Raw genomic sequence first — 24,726 nt, forward strand, 5'->3', positions numbered from 1 at the left:
ACTATACGAGGCCGCGACTTGCACGCGGAAGGTACGATACGATAGAAAATTGCGGATAAAAATCGGCAAAGGACCCCAAGACCCCATCCATGAAGCGTAGAAAGGATGTGATGACGCCATGTCGTATCGTACGCCTTCCGCATGTCGAAAAAGACAGCGACCAGGTGCTAACGACGGGCAAAGGCAGTACGGATGGCCGACTCCAGACTCACCAGATTGTCGGTGGCGGAGCGGCCTTTACGGAACCCACACTGAGACGGAGCCAGAAGGCCCCGAGACTCCAGTACCCAATTCAAGCGCCGGCTCACCATCCGTTCAAGCAACTTGCAAAGAACGTTGGTGAGGCTAATGGGACGGTAGCTGTCCACCTCCAGAGGGTTCTTTCCAGGTTTCAAAACGGGGATGACAATGCTTTCCCGCCATTGCGACGGAAACTCCCCCTCGACCCAAAGACGGTTGTAAAGATCGAGGAGGCGCCGCTGGCAGTCCACTGAAAGGTGTTTCAGCATCTGACAGTGGATGCCATCTGGCCCAGGAGCGGTATCAGGGCAAGCGGCTAGGGCACTGCGAAATTCCCACTCACTGAATGGAGCATTGTAAGATTCTGGGTGGTGGGTGCGAAACGAAAGGCTCCGACGTTCCATCCGCTCTTTAATGGTGCGGAAGGCCAGTGGGTAATTGGAAGAAGCGGAACTAAGAGTAAAATGCTGTGCCAAGCTGTTGGCAATTTCGCCAGAGTCTGTACAAACTGCTCCATTCAGTGAGAGCGCAGGGACGCTGACAGGGGTCCGATAGCCATAGAGGCGTCGGATCTTGGCCCAGACCTGCGATGGAGAGACATGGAGGCCAATGGTGGACACATACCGCTCCCAGCACTCCTGCTTGCTTTGGCGGATAAGGCGGCGGGCCCGCGCACGCAGCCGTTTTAAGGTGATGAGGTGTTCAATGCAGGGATGTCGCTTGTGACGCTGTAGCGCCCGCCGGCGATCTTTAATCGCTGCAGCGATCTCAGGCGACCACCAAGGCACAGTCCGCCGCCGAGGGGACCCAGAGAAACGGGGAATGGCAGATTCGGCGGCAGTAACGATGCCGGTGGTGACCGATTGAACCACCGCATCAATGTCATCATTAGAGAGAGGCTCAATAGTGGCAGTGGAGGAGAACAAGTCCCATTCAGCCTTATTCACAGCCAATCTGCTAGGGCGCCCAAAAGAGTGACGCCGTGGTAGTGACAGAAAGATCGGAAAGTGGTCACTACCACACAGGTCGTCATGCACACTCCATTGGACAGACGGTAAGAGGCTAGGGCTACAGATTGAAAGGTCAATGGCGGAGTATGTGCCATGCGCCACACAGAAGTGAGTGAAGGCACAATCATTTAAAATCGAGAGATCGAGCTGCGACAATAAATGCTCAACGGTGGCGCCTCGACCTGTTGCCACTGACCCACCCCACAGAGGGTTATGGGCGTTGAAGTCGCCCAATAGCAAGAAAGGTGGCGGCAATTGGGCTATGAGCGCAGCCAGGACATGCTGCGAGACATCACCATCCGGTGGAAGGTAAAGACTGCAGACGGTAACAGCCTGTGGCATCCACACCCGAACAGCGACAGCCTCTAAAGGTGTTTGGAGAGGGACAGACTCGCTGTGCAGAGTGTGAAGAACATAGAGGCAGACGCCACCAGACACCCTTTCATATGCTGCCCGGTTCTTATAATAACCCCGATAGCCACGGAGGGCGGGGGTTCGCATTGCTGGAAACCAAGTTTCCTGAAGAGCAATGCAGAAGAAAGGGTGAAGGCTGATAAGTTGGCGGAGCTCAGCTAGATGGTGGAAGAAACCGCTGCAGTTCCACTGGAAGATGGTATTGTCCATTGCGGAGAAAGGCGTGACGGGACTGGGAATGCAGATTACGCTGCTGGGTCACCTGCTGCCTCCGATGGAGCACCCGTGCAAGTGCTATCCATTGCGTCTGAGGGATCGGTGAGATCGAGGTCCTCAGCGGACGCAAGGATCTCCACCTCATCCTCAGACGAAGAGCTTTTAGGTAGCGGTGGAGTAGGTGCCACCGCAGGTGTCTTGGACTTACGGGTCTTCAAGGTCGTTTTCTCTCGCTGTTCCTTTGGTTGCCGTTGTTGAGAGGGCTTATTGGAGTCAGTCTCTGGGACCGAAGAGGATCGCGAAGCCCGTCGACCAGCGACCTGTGGCTTCTTCAGCCACTGGTTGGTGTCTGCTGTGCCGCTGGTAGGAACCTGGGAAGGGAGTGACCCAAGGGATCCCTTCCGAGCGAGAGAAGCCGAAGAAGACTTACTCTTCTCCGGCTTAGAAGTGGGGACTGGTGTCCCCGTTGGTTTAGTGGGTGCTGCTCCCGAGGTAGATGGTGTGGGAGCAACAGCGAGAGAAGGGGCCCCGATCGTCAAGGGGGCAGGTGAGGTCCTCTGACTCTAAGAGCTGACTGTATATCTTGCAGCTGAAGGAGCTGGAGCAGGAGTGACAGCGGAGGCATAAGATGACATCATGCGCACGGGATGTAGCCGTTCAAATTTCCGTTTAGCCTCAGTGTAAGTCAGTCGGTCCAGGGTCTTATATTCCATGATTTTGCGTTCTTTCTGTAAGATACTGCAGTCCGGCGAGCAAGGTGAATGAGGCTCTCCACAGTTGACACAGATGGGAGGCGGAGCACATGGAGTATCGGGATGAGATGGGCGTCCACAATCTCGACATGTGAGGCTAGTAGTACAGCGAGAGGACATGTGACCGAACTTCCAGCACTTAAAGCACCGCATCGGGGGAGGGATATAGGGTTTGACGTCACACCGGTAGACCATCACCTTGACCTTCTCTGGTAAGGTATCACCTTCGAAGGCCAAGATGAAGGCACCGGTAGCTACCTGATTGTCCCTCGGACCCCGATGAACACGCCGGACGAAATGTACACCTCGGCGCTCTAAATTGGCGCGCAGCTCATCATCAGACTGCAAAAGGAGGTCCCTATGGAAAATAACACCCTGGACCATATTTAAACTCTTATGTGGGGTGATGGTAACGTGAACATCCCCCAACTTGTCACAAGCAGGTAACCTGTGTGACTGGGCAGAGGATGCCGTTTTTATCAAAACTGATCCAGAGCGCATTTTGGACAAGCCCTCCACCTCCCCAAACTTGTCCTCTAAATGCTCTACAAAGAACTGAGGCTTCACGGATAGAAACGAGTCACCATCAGCTCAGGTACAGACGAGATACCTGGGCGAATACACGTCACTGTCATTCATTGCCTTTCGTTCCTCCCATGGAGTGGCCAGGGATGGGAACGATTTGGGGTCATAAACGTTAGCTTTAAAATGAGCCCTCGAACGCTTAGAGACTGCTGGTGGCTGGCCGCCAGCGAGAGATGATGTACCACGCTTCATTGCGGGTCATCCGCCCTGATGCCACCTACTCCGACCAAGGGCCCTCCCCACGGGCGCCACCCAGCCGCAGCAATAGCCACCTGGCAGGATGGCCATTGCCGGGAGTCCTGATGCCCCAGGGAGATGGGCATCTACTCCCGGGCATACGTGGGGAGTTAACGGCGCAGGCATCAGTAGAGCGATCCCTGTGTTGTCAGGGGGCTACAACCAACAGGGTACATGGCGGCCCCACCACAACGGACTGGCTACCGTGCTGGATCTTAGGTGCAAAAATGTCCAAGGTCGTCGTCGCAGTTAAAAGCAACACTGCAGAGTGCAGCGTTGGAATCGCACCCAGGGACGTATCCTAGCCCAAGAGATGGAAAACGAGCGGGACACCATTGCAACGACGAAAAAGCCGGCTAAAGGTGTCAATACACGACGGATACAGTGCACCATGTAAGGCGCCCTTCCCCAATTGGCTCGCTCTTCGGAATAATTTAGAAAGATGGAGGTCAAACCCGAGAGGGGACCATCACATAAGGCCGAAACATTTGAGACTCCTTTTAGTCGCCTCTTACGACAGGCAGGAATACCGCGGGCCTATTCTAACCCCCGAACCCGCAGGGGGGAAAGTCGCCGAAGTGGCGTCAAATCGAAAGACTTGCGCCCGGCGAACGGTCTACCCGACGGGAGGCTCTAGTCATACGACATTTACATTTACAGCCGCGCGGGATTAGCCGAGCGGTCTTGGGCGCTGCAGTCCTGGGCTTTACGGCTGGTCCCGGTGGAGGTTCGAGACCTCCCTCGGGCATGGGTGTGTGTGTTTGTCCTTAGGAGAATTTAGGTTAAGTAGTGTGTAAGCTTAGGGACTGATGACCTTAGCAGTGAAGTCCCATAAGATTTCACACATATTTGAACATTTTTTTTTTTTACATTTGCAAGAACAACAACAGGGAGTTCCACAAAATTATACCGAACCTATCGCAGCTCATCTTATGAATATGTGGTAACGCTGTGTGCAGATATGACCGCGGGTATGTATTTTCCGCACCCACAAATGACTTAACATTACATGGAATACGGACACGAGCTACTATTAACACTAACGCAAGAAAAAGATATGGACAGAATCTAGTTAGTCTCTGCACGCGGTTCTTCACTGCTAGGGGGGAAATCGATTCTTAGTCATCCTGTAGGGCAGCTGTAGTATTCTGGGAAAGGCAAGTTCCTCACCATGAGTGCTGGTCTCTTTCAGTTTACAGACACGCTAGCCTAAACATTCCCTGTCCAGTTCTGACCTCGTGTTGATACAGCGGAATTATTTTCAGTTTATTAAGCGAGTACTTTATTAGCAGGTGTTGAGAGAGCTATTACGTAAAAAAAAGTGTTACAGCTGGAACTGTGAACTGTCTACTGCACTGATGAACGTGTTCTGCAATATGTATGCTACAGTGTTGATTTCGTTGTCTCAACTAGCAGTGGCTGGAATACTTTACTCAGCATGAGGGGTAACAAATGCGTCACCCCAGCCTCTGTTCTCCCAACATCTGAAGTGGCCCAGAGGCCTTTTCCGGAAGAACGCTAAAACTGCAGCACACGATGACCAAGAATGAATTTCCCCCCCCATCACTGTAGAACAGTATGCAGAGATTTACGTAGCGTCTGCCTATAACCTTTTCCTGCATTAGTTTTAATAGTAACTCATATCTGCAACCAATGTAGTGCTAACACATTTTGTGGAAGACAAACAACCTCCCGGAGCGACTGTGCACTCCTCCGCCAGTGAATCATAAAGTGAGCTGCGGAAGGCCTTTATACGGTTCTTTTGCACTCAGATGTGGTGCACACAGTTAATTGTTGCTCTTAACCCACTTCAGTTATTTAACGGCTTTGTGAAGTGCCCCGCAGTTGTAAGTTTGTGACTTAGTGAGCTAGAGAGACTGGGAAATCGCCTGCTCGTTCTTCAGCTCGCACGTATACGAAGGACGGAAGTGCGTGACGACGTACCGTTTCTCACGCGTCTAACGCCCCCCCTCCCCCTCCACCCAAAAAAAAAAAAAATCACACCTCCCCACAGACTGTCACATCGCCACAACACAGTTTATCTCTTGTAGGGTTGTTTTGCACTCAGATGTGGAGCACACAATTAATACACTCATGCTCATAAATGAAGGATAATGCTGAAACAACGCTCTGGCGGGTGGTCTGAAGGTTTAAACCACCTCGGGGTATGACCATGCTGTGCACTTGACCTGCGGTCGTCGCACGGTGCCGCTGGCAGCAGTCCACACACGCAGGGGTGTGTTAATGCATGTCAAAGTACGGTGCACCGAGTAAGTGTGCAGATGTATTCAGACATGCTAATGGTGACTGTGTGTTGAAAATGGCTCAAAGAACACATATTGATGACGTTATGAGGGGTAGAATACTAGGGCGACTGGAGGCTGGTCAAACACAGCAGGTCGTAGCACGGGCCCTCCGTGTGTCCCAAAGTGTGATCTCAAGATTATTGCAGCAGACAGGAAACGTGTCCAGGCGCTACAGTAGGGACGTCCACAGTGGACAAAACTACAAGAATACCGATATCTCACCATTCGCTCCCGCAGACGGCCACGGAGTACTGCAGGTAGCCTTGCTCGGGACCTTACCGCAGCCACTGGAACAGTTGTCTCCAGACACACAGTCTACAGACGACTGAACAGACATGGTTTATTCGCCCGGAGACCTGCAAGGTGCATTCCACTGGCCCCTGGTCACAGGAGAGCCCGTAAAGCCTGGTGTCAAGAACACAGTACATGGCCATTGGAACAGTGGTCCCAGGTTATGTTCACAGACGATTCCAGACATAGTTTAAACAGTGATTCTCGCCGGGTTTTCAACTGGCGCGAACCAGGATCCAGATACAAACCCCTTAATGTCCTTGAAAGGGACCTCTATGGAGGTCGTGGTTTGACGGTGTGGGGTGGGATTATGATTGGTGCACTTACACCCTTGCAGCATGTCTTCGACAGGGGAACTGTAACAGGTAAGGTGTATCGGGACGTCATTTTGCACCAGTATGTCTGCCTTTTGAGGGGTGTAGTGGGTCCCACCTTCCTCCTGATGGATGATAACGCACGGCCCCACCGAGCTTCCATCGTGGAGGAGTACCTTGAAACAGAAGATATCAGGCGAATGGAGTGGCCTGTCTGTTCTCCAGCCCTAAACCCCACCGAGCCCGTCTGGGATGCTCTCGGTCGACGTACCGCTGCACGTCTACTCCTACGACACTTCAGGAGCTCCGACAGGCACTGGTACAAGAATGGGACCCTATACCACAGTAGCTGCTCGACCACCTGATCCAGAGTATGCCAACCCATTGTGCGACCTGTGAACGTGAGCATGGTGATCACATCCTATATTGATGTCGGGGTACATGCGCAGGAAACAGTGGCGTTTTGTAGCAAATGTGTTTCGGGACGGTTTTCCCAACTTATCACCAATACCGTGGACTTACATATCTGTGTCGTGTGTGTTCCCTATGTGCCTAAGCTATAAGCGCCAGTTTTGTGTAGTGCCACGTTGTCTGGCACCACATTCTGCAATTATCCTTAATTTATGAGCATGAGTGTAGTTGCTCTTAACCCACTTCATTTATTTAACAATAATCATTAATTTTATGCCATTAACACATTATTTTTAATGCACTGAGATTTTTCCATCCCCTTCAATGAAGAAACTATAACCCCCAGGAAAAAACGAACATAACCTTTTCTGTGGGAAATTTAATGTAACAGAATTTTATACTGGGCAACTTTTTCACTAGGAGCCACGGTTTTCGAGATATTAAAGAAAAACTAAAACAAGTGACTTTCAAACACCTTCCCCCCCCTCTCCCGTCCATCTTTACAAACCACTGGTCAGGATTTTATGTTATTATATGAATAAATGCTGTTTCAGAACACGAGTACATTGAGGATCTCTCGAAAACGCGCTGGTATTGGTACAGTTTGTTGTCCGACCTCCTGCGGGGATCTCAAAGAGCGAATATGGAGGAAATGGACAGCGACGGTGGATAGGTGGCGCTCGATGGGACGTGGGTCGGCCGTGAGGCGTGATGAGATAGTCCGCGCAGTTGCGGAAAGCTGTGTCCCGTATGGTGTAGTGCTTAACTCACCTGCCTAGAAAGCGGCAGATCTAGGGTTCGAGTCGCGGTCCGGTACACATTTTCACTCGTCGCCGCTGATTCCGCGTCAATGTCCCGATGCAGCTGACAGCAGTGATCTTCCCCTTTCCGTTCTCCTCCTCTTCACCTTCAATTTACTTAAGATTTGTCAGTATTTTCTACGCTTTTTGTTCTGATTGGTAGTTTGTATTTTTACAAGATGGTCAACATGTTTTGAATATTACTCGCATTTGCGTATTCCATGCTTAATTTGTAAATTAACTACAATGACAACTCACTCCTTATGCAGGGTGGCCGAAACATTGTGAAAAGCATGTAACGGTGTTGCACTGTAGGTTGCGCTGTGAAATAGTTCTTAAGGGTAAATTTATACGTTGCGCCGTTTTCGAGTTAATTAGCACTGAATATTCCCAGTCAGGCCGTTGCGAGCGCAAATTCAAGTAGCCCACCAGAGACGGTGTCGCCAAATTTGTTTTTCGCTTGGTCCCTAAAACCGAACAGGAGAGCTATACAAAACTTGTACATGAGACGGTAGTAACGATAGAAGCCGAGCCTGAGGCTGAGCACTCTCGTGCGCTATCATCTACGCTATGAAAACTGACACTAATTTTATCTGGTGGGCCGCTTGAATTTTCGAGCGCAAAGGCCTAATTCGCTAACTTCAATGCTAATTACGTCGGGAACGGTGCAAGGTATCGATTTTTTTTCTTAACAGCCTGTCCTGCACCATTCTTACGAGCTTTACAGACTGTTTCTGACCATCTTGTATCTACACTATGTGATCAAAAGGATCCGGACACCTGGCTGAAAATTACTTAAAAGTTCATGGCGCCCCCCATAGGTAATGGTTTAATTCAATACGGTATTGACCCACCTTTCGCCTTGATGACAGCTTCCACTCTCGCAGGCAAACGTTCAAGCAGGTGGTGGAATGTTTTTTGGGGAATGGCAGCCCATTCTTCACAGAATGCTGCACTGTCGGTCGGTGAGGCCTTGCACGAAGTCGGCGTTCCCAAACATCTCCAAGGTGTTCTATAGGATTCAGGTCAGGACTCTGTGCAGGCCAGTCCATTACAGGGATGTTATTTTCGAGTATCCCATTCCGCCTCAGGCTGTGCATTATGAAAAGGTGCTCGATCGTGTTGAAAGATGGAATCGCCATCTCCGAATTCCTCTTCAACAGTTGGAAGCAAGAAGGTGCTTAAAACATCAATGTAGGCCTATGCTGTTATAGTGCTACGCAAAACAACAATGGGTGCAAGCCCCCACCATGAAAAATACGACCACACCATAACACCACCGCCTCTGAATTTTACTGTTGACACTACAAACGCTGGCAGATGACGTTCACCGGGCATTCGCCATACCCATACGCTGCCATCGGATCGCCACATTGTGTACCGCGATTCGTCACTACACACAACGTTTTTTCACGGTTCAATCGACCAATGTTTACGCTCTTTACACCAAGCGATGTGTCGTTTGCCATCTACCGGCATGATGTGTGGCTTATGAGCAGCCGCTTGACCATGAAATCCAAGTTTTCTCACCTCCCGCCCAACTGTCATAGTACTTGCATTGGATCCTGATGCAGTTTGGAATTCCTGTGCTATGGTCTGGATAGATGTCTGCCTATTACATATTACGACCCTCTTCAACTGTCGGCGGTCTCTGTCAGTCAACAGATGAGGTCGGCCTGTGTGCTTTTGTGCAGTACGTGTCACCTTCAAGTTTCCACTATCACATCGGAAACAGTGGACCTAGGGATGTTTAGGAGTGTGAAATCTCGCGTAGAGACCTATGACACGTGACACCCATTCACCTGACCACGTTCGAAGTCCGTGATTTCCGCGGAGCACCCCATTCTGCTCTCTCACGATGTCTAACGACTACTGAGTTCGCTAATCTGGAGTACCTGGCAGTAGGTGGCAGCACAATGCACCTAATATGAAAAACGTATGTTTTTGGGGGTGTCTGGATACTTTTGATCACATAGTGTATATAAGATCAAATATTACTGAAGAAAAAAAGCGACGCACCACGAAAGAATTGTCCGACTGGGGCGGAAATCTATAGACGTAATGGACATGTACAGACAACAAATGTTTACAGTGTCAGAAAAATTGGACGATTAATTCGAGAGAAAGACCTACACAAATTGTCAAATATCTGGCCCATGCTAGAAGTTATTCCGCTTGGCCTTGATTTACAGAGCTGGTGGATGTTCTCGTGTGGGATGCTGTCCCAAATTATGTCCAACTGGCGCGCCAGATGGTCAAAATCCAGAGTCGGTCGAAGGGCGCTTCCAGTATATTAATAAGAAAGTCCAAGAAACTTTCATAAATTCGACGGAAAAAAATTGGAAACGGCTGGACGCGAACCCGCTACTTTGCACTTCATAGCTCTACACTCGTGATCACTACACCACGATGACCTAAGCCCTTAGGGAATCTCACACTTTATGTTGTAGCTCAGATGTCATGAAACCTGTAACTGCTGATATGTCATTATGTTACGTTTAATCATACAAACTATACCAGGAACGACGTGTTTTTATAAATCTTCTATGTGGCGTTGCCTTGAAGGGGCATACTTTAATAACACGCAAGTTATGATAAGGAAATCTTCGAGTACGAAATTCAAGATGGCGACCCCCAAGTCTCCCTATGGAAAACTAACGAAAGTCGATATCATTTCCTGCTGTCTTCGATACTTCGCGTGACGTCAAAGTGACGTCACGTGTGCGCCTGTAGCGGAACTCACCTGCTGGGGGTGGACTTGGCGCCGTTGGTGGCGGACCAGAATCGGTGCAGCTTGAGGCGCGCGCGGGGGCTGCGCTCGGAGGCGGCACCGGGGGACGCGGCCGCTGCGGCAGCGGAGGCGGCGGGGGCGGAAGGCCGCTCGTCGACGAGGGCGTTGGCGGCGTTGTCGCGCTGCGGGGGCGGCTCGACGCGGCCGCGCAGGTACTCGGCGGGCCCCGGGCTGCGCTGGTCCAGCACCGGCCGGAACTCCTCCACCAGCGCGAAGAAGCTCTCCCCGCCGCCGCCGGCGCAGCCGTTCCTGCGGAGCACACACCTTGTAAGTAGGCTGTTTAGGTTTTTATGTTGGTAACGTCACGTAGCGCTCTGTATGTAAATCACTGGCTGCGCTGTGTGCAGCCTGTGGCTGGTTTGCATTGCTGAAATACACTCCTGGAAATTGAAATAAGAACACCGTGAATTCATTGTCCCAGGAAGGGGAAACTTTATTGACACATTCCTGGGGTCAGATACATCACATGATCACACTGACAGAACCACAGGCACATAGACACAGGCAACAGAGCATGCACAATGTCGGCACTAGTACAGTGTATATCCACCTTTCGCAGCAATGCAGGCTGCTATTCTCCCATGGAGACGATCGTAGAGATGCTGGATGTAGTCCTGTGGAACGGCTTGCCGTGCCATTTCCACCTGGCGCCTCAGTTGGACCAGCGTTCGTGCTGGACGTGCAGACCGCGTGAGACGACGCTTCATCCAGTCCCAAACATGCTCAATGGGGGACAGATCCGGAGATCTTGCTGGCCAGGGTAGTTGACTTACACCTTCTAGAGCACGTTGGGTGGCACGGGATACATGCGGACGTGCATTGTCCTGTTGGAACAGCAAGTTCCCTTGCCGGTCTAGGAATGGTAGAACGATGGGTTCGATGACGGTTTGGATGTACCGTGCACTATTCAGTGTCCCCTCGACGATCACCAGTGGTGTACGGCCAGTGTAGGAGATCGCTCCCCACACCATGATGCCGGGTGTTGGCCCTGTGTGCCTCGGTCGTATGCAGTCCTGATTGTGGCGCTCACCTGCACGGCGCCAAACACGCATACGACCATCATTGGCACCAAGGCAGAAGCGACTGTCATCGCTGAAGACGACACGTCTCCATTCGTCCCTCCATTCACGCCTGTCGCGACACCACTGGAGGCGGGCTGCACGATGTTGGGGCGTGAGCGGAAGACGGCCTAACGGTGTGCGGGACCGTAGCCCAGCTTCATGGAGACGGTTGCGAATGGTCCTCGCCGATACCCCAGGAGCAACAGTGTCCCTAATTTGCTGGGAAGTGGCGGTGCGGTCCCCTACGGCACTGCGTAGGATCCTACGGTCTTGGCGTGCATCCGTGCGTCGCTGCGGTCCGGTCCCAGGTCGACGGGCACGTGCACCTTCCGCCGACCACTGGCGACAACATCGATGTACTGTGGAGACCTCACGCCCCACGTGTTGAGCAATTCGGCGGTACGTCCACCCGGCCTCCCGCATGCCCACTATACGCCCTCGCTCAAAGTCCGTCAACTGCACATACGGTTCACGTCCACGCTGTCGCGGCATGCTACCAGTGTTAAAGACTGCGATGGAGCTCCGTATGCCACGGCAAACTGGCTGACACTGACGGCGGCGGTGCACAAATGCTGCGCAGCTAGCGCCATTCGACGGCCAACACCGCGGTTCCTGGTGTGTCCGCTGTGCCGTGCGCGTGATCATTGCTTGTACAGCCCTCTCGCAGTGTCCGGAGCAAGTATGGTGGGTCTGACACACCGGTGTCAATGTGTTCTTTTTTCCATTTCCAGGAGTGTATTTGCTATTGTAGTGTTGGGCAGTTGAATGTGAACAGCGCGTAGCGTTGCGCAGTTGGACGTGAGCCACCAGCAGTGTTGGATGTGGGGGGAGAGCTGGCGAAATTTTGAGAGCGGACGACCTGGACGTGTGTCCATCAGAGATAGTAAATTTGTAAGACTGGATGTAATGAACTGATATATATATATATGATGACTTTTGAACATTATTAAGGTAACTACATTGTTTCTTCTCTATCAAAATCTTTCATTTGCTAACTATGCCTATCAGTGGTTAGTGCCTTCAGTAGTTAGAATCTTTTATTCAGCTGGCAGTATTGGCGCACGCTGTACTGCAATAGTGTGAGGAACGAATATTTTTGTGAGGTAAGTGATTAATGAAAGGTAAAGGTTATTGTTAGTCAGGGCCATTTTTTTGTAGGGATTATTGAAAGTCAGATTGCGTTGCGCTAAAAATATTGTGTGTCGGTTTAGTGTTGATCAGAATAAGTGAAGAGAGAAATGTCTGAGTACGTTCAGTTCTGCTCAGCTGTTCGAAAATCAAATAACGTAAGAGGTTAACGAGTAACGTAATTGATAAATTTTTCTATACTGTAGCGTCGACGTTAATGTTCCCACACAGAGAGTTGAACGCGGCAGTTTCAACTTTCCTCCCTTTATCGTTATTTCATCCTCTCGCCCGATATGGGCGGGGGAATGGCTGTCAGCGGATACAAGTCGCCGCTCTTCAGTCCTATGATAGATATTTTGAAACATATTATAAAACTGGACACGGTGGTTGAGAAAAATGAATGTTTCACACAATAAAAAGACAGATCGTCAGTAGCATATTTAAAAAAATAAGAGGCTGATTGTTGATTACTTAAAATATTGACACGGACGAAATGGAAAATGAATGTTTTACAAAATTTCAAAGACAGATTGTTGCACATGTTAAAAGGTGAAAAGACGATGTGTTGACTGTTTAAGATGGACACATGCCCGTGTGAAGTGATGAGTGGATGTAAACTACCACAGAATGGGGAGTCAGGGAAACGTAGCAGTCGAGGTAGTGCGTAACAGGGTGTTTGTGTCGGTGGATGTTTGAAGGAGGTATTTGGGACAGAGGACAGGGACGCTGTTCCGCACCAAACCTTAGGTTGTGGGTGGAGAGTAGTGGAGAGAAAAGGGAGCCTTGACCAGGGCAGGAGGGGTGGATTCTTTTAGACCTGTTAAATGGGTAAATATCAGGGCGGATTTCATGATCAGGTAAGGAAAAGCGATAAACGTTTCTTTGGGAGAAGTTGTGGAGAGTGTGAAGGTGTAGTGTGGTAGGGGCGCGGCACAGTACCAGAATCAGTGAGCAGGGGGGAAACTAGGGGGTGGGTAGCGCCAAATTTACGCGTAACGTACGATGCTCGGAACTGTTCAGTATACAACAGTAGGGCGGGGAATTTTATAAGTTGGCAGAGGATTCGGGTGGGGAAGAATAAGCAGATCCGGAAGGCTAGGCGTAGTGCGTGGCTTTCGAGTATGTGGAGGGCGTGATGAAAGAAGGCAGGAGCGGAACTCAATGCCACATTTGCGTAACACGGGATGGGTCAGACCTGGAATTCAGGATCGTGGAAGGGTGTAATCTCCGTGTTCGGCCGGGTAGCAGTTTCAGTAATTTTAGTCTGTTGTGGGCTTACTGTTGAAGAAATGGTTCAAATGGCTCTGAGCACTATGGGACTTAACTTCGAAGGTCATCAGTCCCCTAGAACTTAGAACTACTTAAACCTAACTAACCTAAGGACATCACGCACATCCATGCCCGAGGCAGGATTCGAACCTGCGACCGTAGCGGTCTCGCGGTTCCAGACTGTAGCGCCCAGAACCGCACGGCCACCCTGGCCGGCTTACTGTTGAATAGTTAGCAGACAGGGCTTCCATGTTAGTCGGTGATAAAGCGCTAGTCCGAGGTATTTTATTGTGTTAGTGACAGTTTTAAGTAGTAGACCGTTTTCAACTGCGGTCGCATAAGATAACGGTAGAGGTCTGGCCTGAGTTACCACTTTTCCAACACGGCAAATCGCAACAAACATTTGCCCTACAGTCGTTACAGAATACTTTGCGTAATTAGCCCTTGAGCAATGCTTTGTGTCTCAAACTATTAATTTATTAATTTTTTGGAGTAATAGAGCCTTTCGAATGAAAACACCGATGCTGTTGAAAAACACACACATCTAGTGGTACACTGTGGTACTTCCACGAATGTAGTGCATTGTAGTAGTCCCACCGTTCAAAGCTTTTTTTTTTTATATAGTGATAATACCGATATCATTGACAGTGAAAGTAAGTAAAAGCGCAGTTGACACTAAGACAAAGAAGGAGTACAAATCTAAAAACACCGATTCTCTCAGATTTTGCCATAAGCAGTATTTTGAAGCTTGTGCTGAAGAAGTGGAAATTCTTGTAAAGTTCGTAGTCACAAAATACTGGGCTGCATGTGACGATTTTGTGTTGTTCATGAAACAACTAGACGCATTGTTACAGATTTTAACTTCTAAAAAGAATGAAGCGATATTAAGTCGGCATTTTAATTAAAATGATTAGGGCACATCAGTTCGACAGCTATATTGAAGTCTCTTGTGATCTCATACAATCTGATTCTCCCTCACACAACTTACAAAAATAATTCTGGAAACCAGGAGTGCTGCTATTCGATAACATTTCTACAGACACCTCGAGAATTGCGAAGCCATTGTACAAATATTTGTAGTTAAATTGCAAGACCAATACATGCAAAAGGAAAACTTCAAAATGTATTTGCAAAACAGACTAGAAAAATGTACATAACACAACTGGCGTCAATGAAAATTGTAATTTATTTTGTAATATGGCCTAAATTTCCCAAGAAAAGCGTTCGGATTCAGTTCAAATTTAATAACTTTCAATTTCGTTTGTTATTATTTGCAAATATTAATCGTCATATGTAGTGACGCACGATCTTTTTTTTTTGGGGGGGGGGGGGGAGGAGGATTGGGGAAACGCAAACCTATTCACTGGCTGTTGGATAGAGGGGGGGGGGGCAGGGGGCGGCGGAAGGGGTGTAATGTCAATTAGACGTAAATCCATTAAGCAAATAAGTATATGGACAGTGCGGGAAGGTGTTATGCAATCAGTGCTATTTTGTTCTGCAAAGAACGATTCATCGATATTCAAAGCAGTAAATATGGGCCCAATTTTTTCGTTCTGCGCCTTGAAAACAGTTTTATTCCTTTAATTTTGAAAAGGTCTTCAGACAGCTGGGAAGATATTAGTTGTTCTTTTCTCTGAGACACTTACAAATATTAGTTCGGATTTACAACAGCCACTGAAAACCATTATTATTATTATTATTATTATTATTACCGTTTTAGAAACAGTGTGCTTCACATATTAATGGGAAAAAAGAAACTCATAATTTCTTTGAAAACGAAGAAGGCGTTTATTTTGTTTCTTTTTTAAATTCCAAAAATTTAACGTACAGCATCTGATCGCAGTTTACTATTCCACAGTTCAGGAGTAGATAAGTGAGTCTCGACTGTGTCATGGCTGATCTGAGGGAAGTTTTAAGATGTCACAAGGCTCTGAATAACCACTCAGAGGGCGCTGCCGACACCGGAAATGTTATAATCAAAATAATGAGGCAAATAACTTCCTGAAGAAGTTCTCTAACCCTACCACGCTCAGCCATAAATTTTCTTCCAATAAAGGAAGTAAAAAACTGTTGTACGGCAGACATAAAGGTTCGCAACATTTCGAGATGAACATTAAAACTGTCCAGATTAATGTCTGCTGTGTGTACTCCAAGTATCTCTTCTAAACGGTGTGTAGATGTAGGAATTGTTTGTGAGGACGTAACAAGTATGCTTAGATCCTCATGGTTGAACCTTCAATAAGTCTCGTTCAGAAAGAGATCAAGAATTTCAACCACATATTTATTAAATCTTCGTCCGCGGTACAATTCTGCAGGTACTGACTATGTTTTCGTGTGTTAATCCCGCCGGCATTTTTTCTTGACCGTGAGATATCTGCATCTTTCAGATTAAGATTGTCGGAATAATCTTCGGTTTTCCCTAACAGCGTATCAAAAAACCCTTCGACAGCCGAAAGATTCACAAGAGCTTCTTTTAGAACCCCTCTAGATCACTTCACTCCGGCTGCATTAAAATTTGTATTCTTTAGAGATCTGGTCACTTCTTCACATAATTCAAATACGTCAATAGCGACTGTCATGTAAAAGAGTGTCTCAGACTTTCGAGCCGCTACGCGTAGGACCACATGAATGCCCGACTTTCGTCTCTAATTGAGCCCTGCCCATTCAAAACTTTGTTCTCTGTTTCATGGACCTGGTCATAGTTTTCCCTGAAAGGTTTCAAAGATTTTACTCTTGGAGCTCACGGGTTGGGCACATTGGTATTAGGTATTCAACTTTCGGATTTGCTTATTGGTCGGCCTTGAAGGATTTCCTTCACACCCTTGTTCCGCCCAGACGTATTACCCGCACCTTCGAAATAATGGGAGTCCTAGTGTTTACTGGTAGTTGCGAGCGTTTGTGTCTCGAAGTCTGGCGGCGCAACAAACACCGAGTGAACTGCTTCTGGCCAGCCACTTCTGTCACTGAATCTCCCATAATTTGTAAAATGGAGATTTTTTATTTTTTATTTTATTTATTTATTTATTGGTGCACAGTGTCTCACTGGATCCTGTTAGTCACAATTTCCAGTATTTTGTTTTGCATCGCTGACACCAATCAAGGGTCGCAACGTATCTGCCAGATCTTCCAATCCTGGCGCATCATTCTTCCTCTAATGGAGAAGTCTCATGAATCATGACGTTTTCTGCGACCGCTTCATGACCTCTCACCTCGTTTCTTACTGAGTGAACCGGTAACTACTAGCTAAGTGATTCTAGTTTTCTCCTGATCGGCCGTCCAATATTGTGCGTACTGGCTGATCAATGTGCTGTTTTCACGTTTATGAACTATTGCGACAGACTCTCGATGAAAAACGCTCTTTTTGAGTGTTTTCAACTTTTATGTACCATTTTTGCTGGTACAGAAACCTTCGCCAAGAAAAATCTTTTCTTTCGGTGATCTTCTATTGTTCACTATGTGGACAGACCTAAATGCAGCCATAGTAGAACATAACACATCTCTTTTCTTCGTAATGTGGCTACGGATAAGACACAAACCATTCCGATTTATAAGATCTTCCAGTCCTTTGCAGAAACTTAAGACAGGGTAGGACTGGAATTATACGACGTTTAACATTGTGTGAAAGATAGTAGCTTCAAGGGTCTCACAATTTGATTCAGTTATAAGTAAAAATTGCTGTCAACCAAGATACTAATCACATATTTGCTGACGTGCAGCATACTTATTTCGCTGGACTGTCTGCAAATGATGTATCGCGCCCCCACCCCTCTTTTTCTCCACAACCACCCCACCCGTTAGACATACGGAGAGCAACTGCCACTGCTACTAAGCACAGCAGTTCATTATCCATAGCAGAAATTCACGACACAGTGGCTTTCGAAATACTGAGAGAATAGGCTTGGAAGATTCCTGGCATGTAATGGGCTCGTAGGAGCGATTCTAGGAGATATCTTTGGCGATATCGCCAGCGAACTGTGGCTAGTGTGTGGGTGACGCAAGCCACTGTGCTGGGTATCCTAACAGCAGAGCGCTAATAAGGTTTATGCTTTGTGATGAAGTGGTCTGGTTGTGAACGAAGGACAAACAATATTTATTGTTAGTTTAAGATACTTTATGTAACTGATTTTAAAATGTAATGCATCGGTGCATTTTCTGTTGTATTAAAAAGAAATAAGTTTGAAATTAAGTAAGAGTGCGCCTGTAGAGGGTGTTAGGCACATAGGAGCCGAAAGAGAGATTTCTGCACGTCGTAAAAAAGCGCCTTGGTGATGCGTGGGAGGAGGACACATTTTGACTGGCATACCCTGTTCAGTTTCTTGGGCGCGTTTTGAGAAGAGAAGGAGATAACTGAGAAAATCTGCAATTCAAAATCGAAAGCAGAAGACCACGAGGAAGAGGAACAATTAGCTGGTTGGCTCGAGCGAGAAAGATTACCTTCCTACCTCTTTATATTATATTAAGGAGAGCTGAAGATCGCTGCGGGTGGAGATGTCTAGTCGAAGATTCGACAACATACGAAATGAATGCAGAACTGACGACATTCAGCATAGAGTAAACCGACTAATGGCGATGATGGCCCTGAACTAACTAATTTTTAACTTGCACCCCCTTCAGGAGAGGCCGTGCACCTGGATGTCTGTGCAGTTTCCTGCAGCCCGAGGCACGTAAAAAGACCTGCTGCTGATCCTGGGCGCTCAGACCTGAAGTCTAGTTGAAGTACCGCTTGTCGGCGTCTTCTAGAACTACTCGCAAGTCAGTCACAAAATGTTTCGCATAGTCATACAGTAAATACATTTAGGTGACAGAAGTGATGGGATAGCGACATATAAAATACTTCTGACAACTGACAGTATATGCTTAAAAAAATAAACGAGTAAGTCGCTAAGCAAATAAGTAAACTGTACCGTATACAATTTTTGTTCACGTCACCTCAGCATCTACCGAAAGCGAAATATTTTATTTATTTAACGTATGGCTTACAGAATTGTATTTTACAAGTATTACAATTGCGTTGACATAAGATAAAATGATATAAATCAGTACAAGCAGATATACAGGGTGTAAATTTTAAGTTGACAAACCAGAATAACTCGAAAAATAAGCTTCACACGAAAAAAAGTGTAGGATCCAAAGATGATAATTTTCGAGGGGGACATCTGCTGGTGCTAACATTAGCCCGCCACCCCACACCCCTGTGGTTGGGGCGGGAGGCAACTTTAAAATTTCAAATGGGAACTCCCATTTTTTATTGCAGAATCAGATTCTACATAAACTACGTACATTTTTGTCTTGAACATTTATTTTGATTCTTGGTGATTGGCGCTGTAATTCAAGAAAATCGATGTTCTCATTTTTGCGTGGAAACTGGTTACGGATAAATAAAAAATACTTATTTACTTCGTACGATGTTTGGTTAGTTAGTGAGCTAGTCAGATGATTTGTTTGGTAATTTAAAGTTATGACCACGAAACAAACAAAAATTATCCGAATCTGCGGAAAAAATTTATATTTGGGTCAACATTTGTAAAATTCTCTCTCTCAACCCCCACCCTATGGGGAGAGAGGGAGAGTTTTAGCGAATCAAAAGTAACAGCAATAAAAAACCGAAAACCGCTTATTTCAGAAACCGGTTATTTTGAAAGGTTTTAACAGTAAGGTTAAACTGGAGAGGAAAAGGAAACTGGTTGTTTCAGCAATAACCGCCATAACAAGTGTACAGCACGAGTGTCCAGCCCGTAGCCAGCGGGCGGCATGCGGCCGAAAGTAACGTTTCAAGAAGTAAGCATCTTCTTCCAGTGTGCGCTACGCAAGGTGAAGGGTTGAACACCCCTGGTATACAGCCAGTAGCGGCGATTCGACATGACGACTACAGGGAGCCGAATACGAAGCTAAGCGGCTCTCAGGTCAATGGGAAGATTCAATGCAAAGCGAATCGCCCCAGCTCTCTGCACAGGGACGCTAGGCCTCCCGTGTGGAAGCGCCACTGAAGCCGATCCGTGACAGGCACATGGGTTCAAATGGCTCTAAGCACTATGGGACTCAACATCTGAGGTCATCAGTCCCCTAGACTCAGAAACTAGTTAAACCTAACTAACCTAAGGACATCACATACATCCATGCCCGATGCAGGAGTGGAACCTGCGACCGTAGCAGGCGCGCGGTTCGGCTGAGGCGCCTAGAACCACTCGGCCACCGCGGCCGGCAGGCACGTGGGCCCACAAGTAATTTACATCAGTCGGGAGCGACGTAAGCCGTGAAAACAGCGCGCCAGACGAGCGGAGGCGACGACATGTGGCCCGAGGCTGCCGAATTCCGGGTCCGCCTCAGATCCGGCGCCAGGTGTAATCTGGCCCGCATAATCGCACTCGCCGCGCCACAAATCAGCCGCACAGACGGCCGACGCCTCTACACACGTACGAATTACCAGCCCTCCTCCTCTTGCTCCAGCCACACGGCCAATCACGCTACTCGCTCGCACATTCGTCCAGCCCTCCTTTTTTCCCCACTACATATCATAAATTTTTACTGCACACACTGCCAGGCCAGCAACACTCGGCCGCGTAATCTGATTACCAGGTTCCCCGCACATGTGCTCTGGCCACTACTTCTTTTGGCAGAGCTATTAATGATAGTTTATTACATATCTGCACCGACGCTGAATCCAGGGTGTTTTATGAGGTTCTATCAGCTAAACTCGAACTCCACCTGTGGTATCGACAGCTACGATGCCACGGCGTAGGTGGAAGTTCGTAGGTTGGCACTACGGCACCGACACAGACAACAGCGCCCTCACGCCAGCTCTACGAGCGCCGCTCCATATTCAGCCCATTTGATGCCGAGCAGACGACCAAGGGCCGGCCGGAGTGGCCGTGCGTTTCTAGGCGCTACAGTCTGGAACCGTGTGACCGCTACGGTCGCAGGTTCGAATCCTGCCTCGGGCATGGATGTGTGTGATGTCCTTAGGTTAGTTAGGTTTAAGTAGTTCTAAGTTCTAGGGGACTGATGACCACAGCAGTTAAGTCCCATAGTGCTCAGAGCCCAGCCAGACGACCAAGCAACATTGTTTTCTATTTAATAGTGGGCGAGCCACTGCAGAGTTAGCGTTTGTAACTTGATGTACAACTTCGCACCTACGCGTTTCGTCACGGGGTTAATTGGTAAGCGTGACAGCGTTACGGAGAAATTTAGCAAACTCAAGTGGCAGACTCTGCAAGAGAGGCGCTCTGCATCGCGGTGTAGCTTGCTGTCCAGGTTCCGAGGGGGTGCGTTTCTGGATGAAGTATCGTATATATTGCTTCTCCCTATTTATACCTCCCGAGGAGATCACGAATGTAAAATTGGAGAGATTCGGGCGCGCACGGAGGCTTTCCGGCAGTCGTTCTTCCCGCGAACCATACGCGACTGTAACAGGAAAGGGAGGTAATGACAGTGGCACGTAAAGTGCCCTCCACCAAGCAACGTTGGGTGACTTGCGGAGTATAAATGTAGATGTAGAATGTAGATGTACGTGCTCATCTCAGCCAAAGTTAAGTAAAACCACTTTTAATTGCAGTACCAAGTGTTCTACTTCACCTGCTCCTCCTAGCTTCCTAAATTCGGCCTTTCAGCTGGGAAACAAAACCACCGGCAAAATTTCGCAGGTTATTCAGGATTGTTTTCGGGATATTTTGGTATGCTGTGTGTGCCGCGTGATACGGTACACTGCGACACCAGCAGAGGGTGCCACACGCCAGACCAGTCTCCAGCGTAGCGCCACGTAGTTACCAGTTATTACGACAACTGAAGAAATGTATTCACAAACTGCGAATACGAGCACAGGATAGACTAGCGTGGAGAGTTGCACAAAGCCAGTCTTCGGATTGGAAACCACAGCTACAACAAAAACAACAACACAACCTCGCATATTTGCGGCTGTTTCTCCAGGCCATGAAGGCAAGCCTGATGGAGTTTTTTCGCTCCGAAATTCGTATAAGAAATAAAAATCAAAATATAGAGAGTCGACGGATCTTTATTCGCAAAACACGAGGCGATTCTATATGCTGGCTATATTTCATGAGCTATATGTTTGATTTTGATTCTGTAAATTACATTTGATTATACGTACAACGAAGTTTGCATACAGATGTTCAATATGCCCTCCTCCGACTGCACGGATAACAAAACAAATGTGTGTGAAATCCTATGGGACTCAACTGCTAAGCCCGCATCTCGTGGTAGTGCGGTAGCGTTCTCGCTTCCCACGCCCGGGTTCCCGGGTTCGATTCCCGGCGGGGTCAGGGATTTTCTCTGCCTCGTGATGGCTGGGTGTTGTGTGATGTCCTTAGGTTAGTTAGGTTTAAGTAGTTCCAAGTTCTAGGCGACTGATGACCAAAGATGTTAAGTCCCATAGTGCTCAGAGCCATTTGAGCCATTCAACTGCTAAGGTCATCAGTTCCTAAGCTTACACACTACTTAACCTAAATTATCCTAAGGACAAACACACACACACACACACACACACACACACACACACACACACACACACACACACACACACCCATGCCCGAGGGAGGACTCGAACCTCAGCCGGGACCAGCCGCACAGTCCATGACTGCAGCGCCTAAGGCCGCCAGGCTAATCCCGCGCGGCACACGGATAACATCCAGACCGGTGCTTCCCAACCCTTCTGAGACCATTACCCCCGAGTGCAATGAGATCTTTACTACTACTCCCTCTTCCCCCACCATTATTAGCGATCCCCTTGAGTGCAGTCAGATATCAGCTACGAGGGGCGTTTGAAAAGTTCGTGCAAAGTCCGAGAGATGGCACCACCGGCGCGTATCGAAGTCATGTTTAGTTAGTAGCATCTCCGGAAAGAACGCACACCAAGTTTCAGCCATATTGGTCTATTTATTTGTGTTTGGCATTCGTGTGAATCAAGGAAGTCGAGTGATTGTCAAACAAAAGGACGAAAAAGAATTTTGTATGGTGGTTAAACACTACTTAATGAAAGGCAAAACGCCTCAGGAGACTAAAGAGAAGCTTGATAAACATTACGGTGACTCTGCACCTTCGATCAGAACAGTTTATAAGTGGTTTCAAAATTTTCGGAGTTGCCATATGGGCACAAGTGATGCTGAACGTTCTGGACGCCCTGTGGAGGTTATGGCTCCAGAAATCATTAATAAAATCCAAATATGGTGATGGATGACAGAAGAGTCAAGGTGCGTCACATTGTTAGTGCTGTGGGCATCTCGAATGAACAGCTACATAATATTTTGCATAAAGATTTGGACAAGAGATAGCTATCCGCAAGATGGGTACCGCAATTGCTCACGCTTGACCAAAAGCGGAATCGTGTGAAGTGTTGCAAGGATGGTTTGCAGCTGTTCAGGAAGAATCCGCAGGACTTTAAGCGTCGTTTCGTCACTGTGTATGAAACATGGATACATTACTATACTCCTCAGACCAAACAACAATCTAAACAATGGGTTACCAAGGGAGAATCTGCACCAAAAAAGGCGAAGATCATTCCTTCGGCCGGAAAGTTTATGGCAACTGTCTTTTGGGATTCGCAAGGGACAATCCTAATCGACTATCTGGAAAAGGGTAAAAGTATTACAGGTGCATATTATTCATCGTTCCTGGACCGTTTGAAAACCGAGTTGCAAGAAAAACGCCAGTGATTGGACCACAAAAAAAGTCCTTTTCCATCACGACAATGCACCAGCACACATGCACCAGCACACACCTCAGCAGTTGTTGTCGGAAAATTAATGGAAATAGGATTCCAACTCTTTTCAAATCCCCCCCTATTCTCGGGACTTGGCATCCTCGGCCTACTATTTGTTTCCCAATTTGAAGAAATGGCTGGTGGGACAAAGATTTTATTCAAACGAAGAGGTGATTGCAGCACCTAATAGCTATTTTGCAGACTTGGACAATTTCTATTATTCGGAAGGGATTAAAAATTAGAATAGCGTTGGGCGAAGTTTATAAGTCTAAAAGGAGACTATGTCGAAAAATAAAAAAGGTTTACTCCAAACAAGTAAGTAGTTTTTATTTTTGCACGACTTTTCAAACGCCCCTCTCAGAACCCAACCTCCTCCTCCCACGATCTACAACATTAGTGCCTAAGTGAACTTTAGAATGAAAAATAAATTACTTTTAACACTTATATTTTTAAAATGACAGAAGACTGACGATATTCGGTTTTTGTAGGTCTTTTGTTGACCTGAGATTCGTTTGATTCTTGAAAGCAAATGGGCCATCGACTGACTACTGGCTCGCTAGGCCTATCGGAGCTTCACCAGAGGCCCGTTGGCCGTCCCTTTTCGGGGTTCTTGCAAGACATTCACAGCAAATGAGCGCTCTCGGAGCACACGAGCCCTACTGGACTTCACCCGTACAGACAATTCCCTACTTCAATCCGTTGACGGTCTACCACGTCGTGGACGAGGGGGTTGGTCTTATCCTACATAAGCACAAATGTTTTAGGAAGAAAAAGAAGAGGTCTCTTATTAAACCACGGAGTCAATGAAACAATTAGTACTGTTTATTTCTAACAACCCTTTTGTTATAAAATGATGAGGCTATTGGAAGTGCATCGCAAGTGCTACCTACAACTCTTCCTCAGGAAAGAAAGTTGACGGATGACATTCAGGTAGTCACTTGATACCAAACGTGCTTCCTCTGTACCTCTCTTCTCCCTAGCACCACATGCTTCACACAGTCTTTTGAAATCAACCAAGTCAATAAGTGTGCTCTATACTTAATGTTTGTGAATCACTTGAGTGCTAGACTGGTTACTTCTGAAATGGCAGAAATTGGAGATACCATACCCACCAATAGTTTCTGTGGTGTTGTGTTGTCAGTTTATTAATTGTTGTGAAGTGAATAATGAAGTAATCCCTGGTCTCTTT

The 24,726-nt window shown here is 47.6% G+C and overlaps 1 protein-coding gene across 1 annotated transcript in view; it reads right to left on the minus strand.

The window, feature by feature from the left end:
* Nucleotides 1-24,726, minus strand: part of LOC126195657 (signal-induced proliferation-associated 1-like protein 2) — a gene marked incomplete at its 5' end in the record, with an annotated part of 213,322 nt that overhangs the window by 150,867 nt on the left and 37,729 nt on the right. Inside the window, one exon of the mRNA XM_049934281.1 lies at nucleotides 10,494-10,616. Coding sequence (XP_049790238.1) covers nucleotides 10,494-10,616 — 123 coding nt within the window. The remainder of the gene's footprint in view (nucleotides 1-10,493; nucleotides 10,617-24,726) is intronic.

The sequence above is a fragment of the Schistocerca nitens genome, chromosome 7 (genome assembly GCF_023898315.1).
Source record: "Schistocerca nitens isolate TAMUIC-IGC-003100 chromosome 7, iqSchNite1.1, whole genome shotgun sequence".
Lineage (NCBI taxonomy): Eukaryota > Metazoa > Arthropoda > Insecta > Orthoptera > Acrididae > Schistocerca > Schistocerca nitens.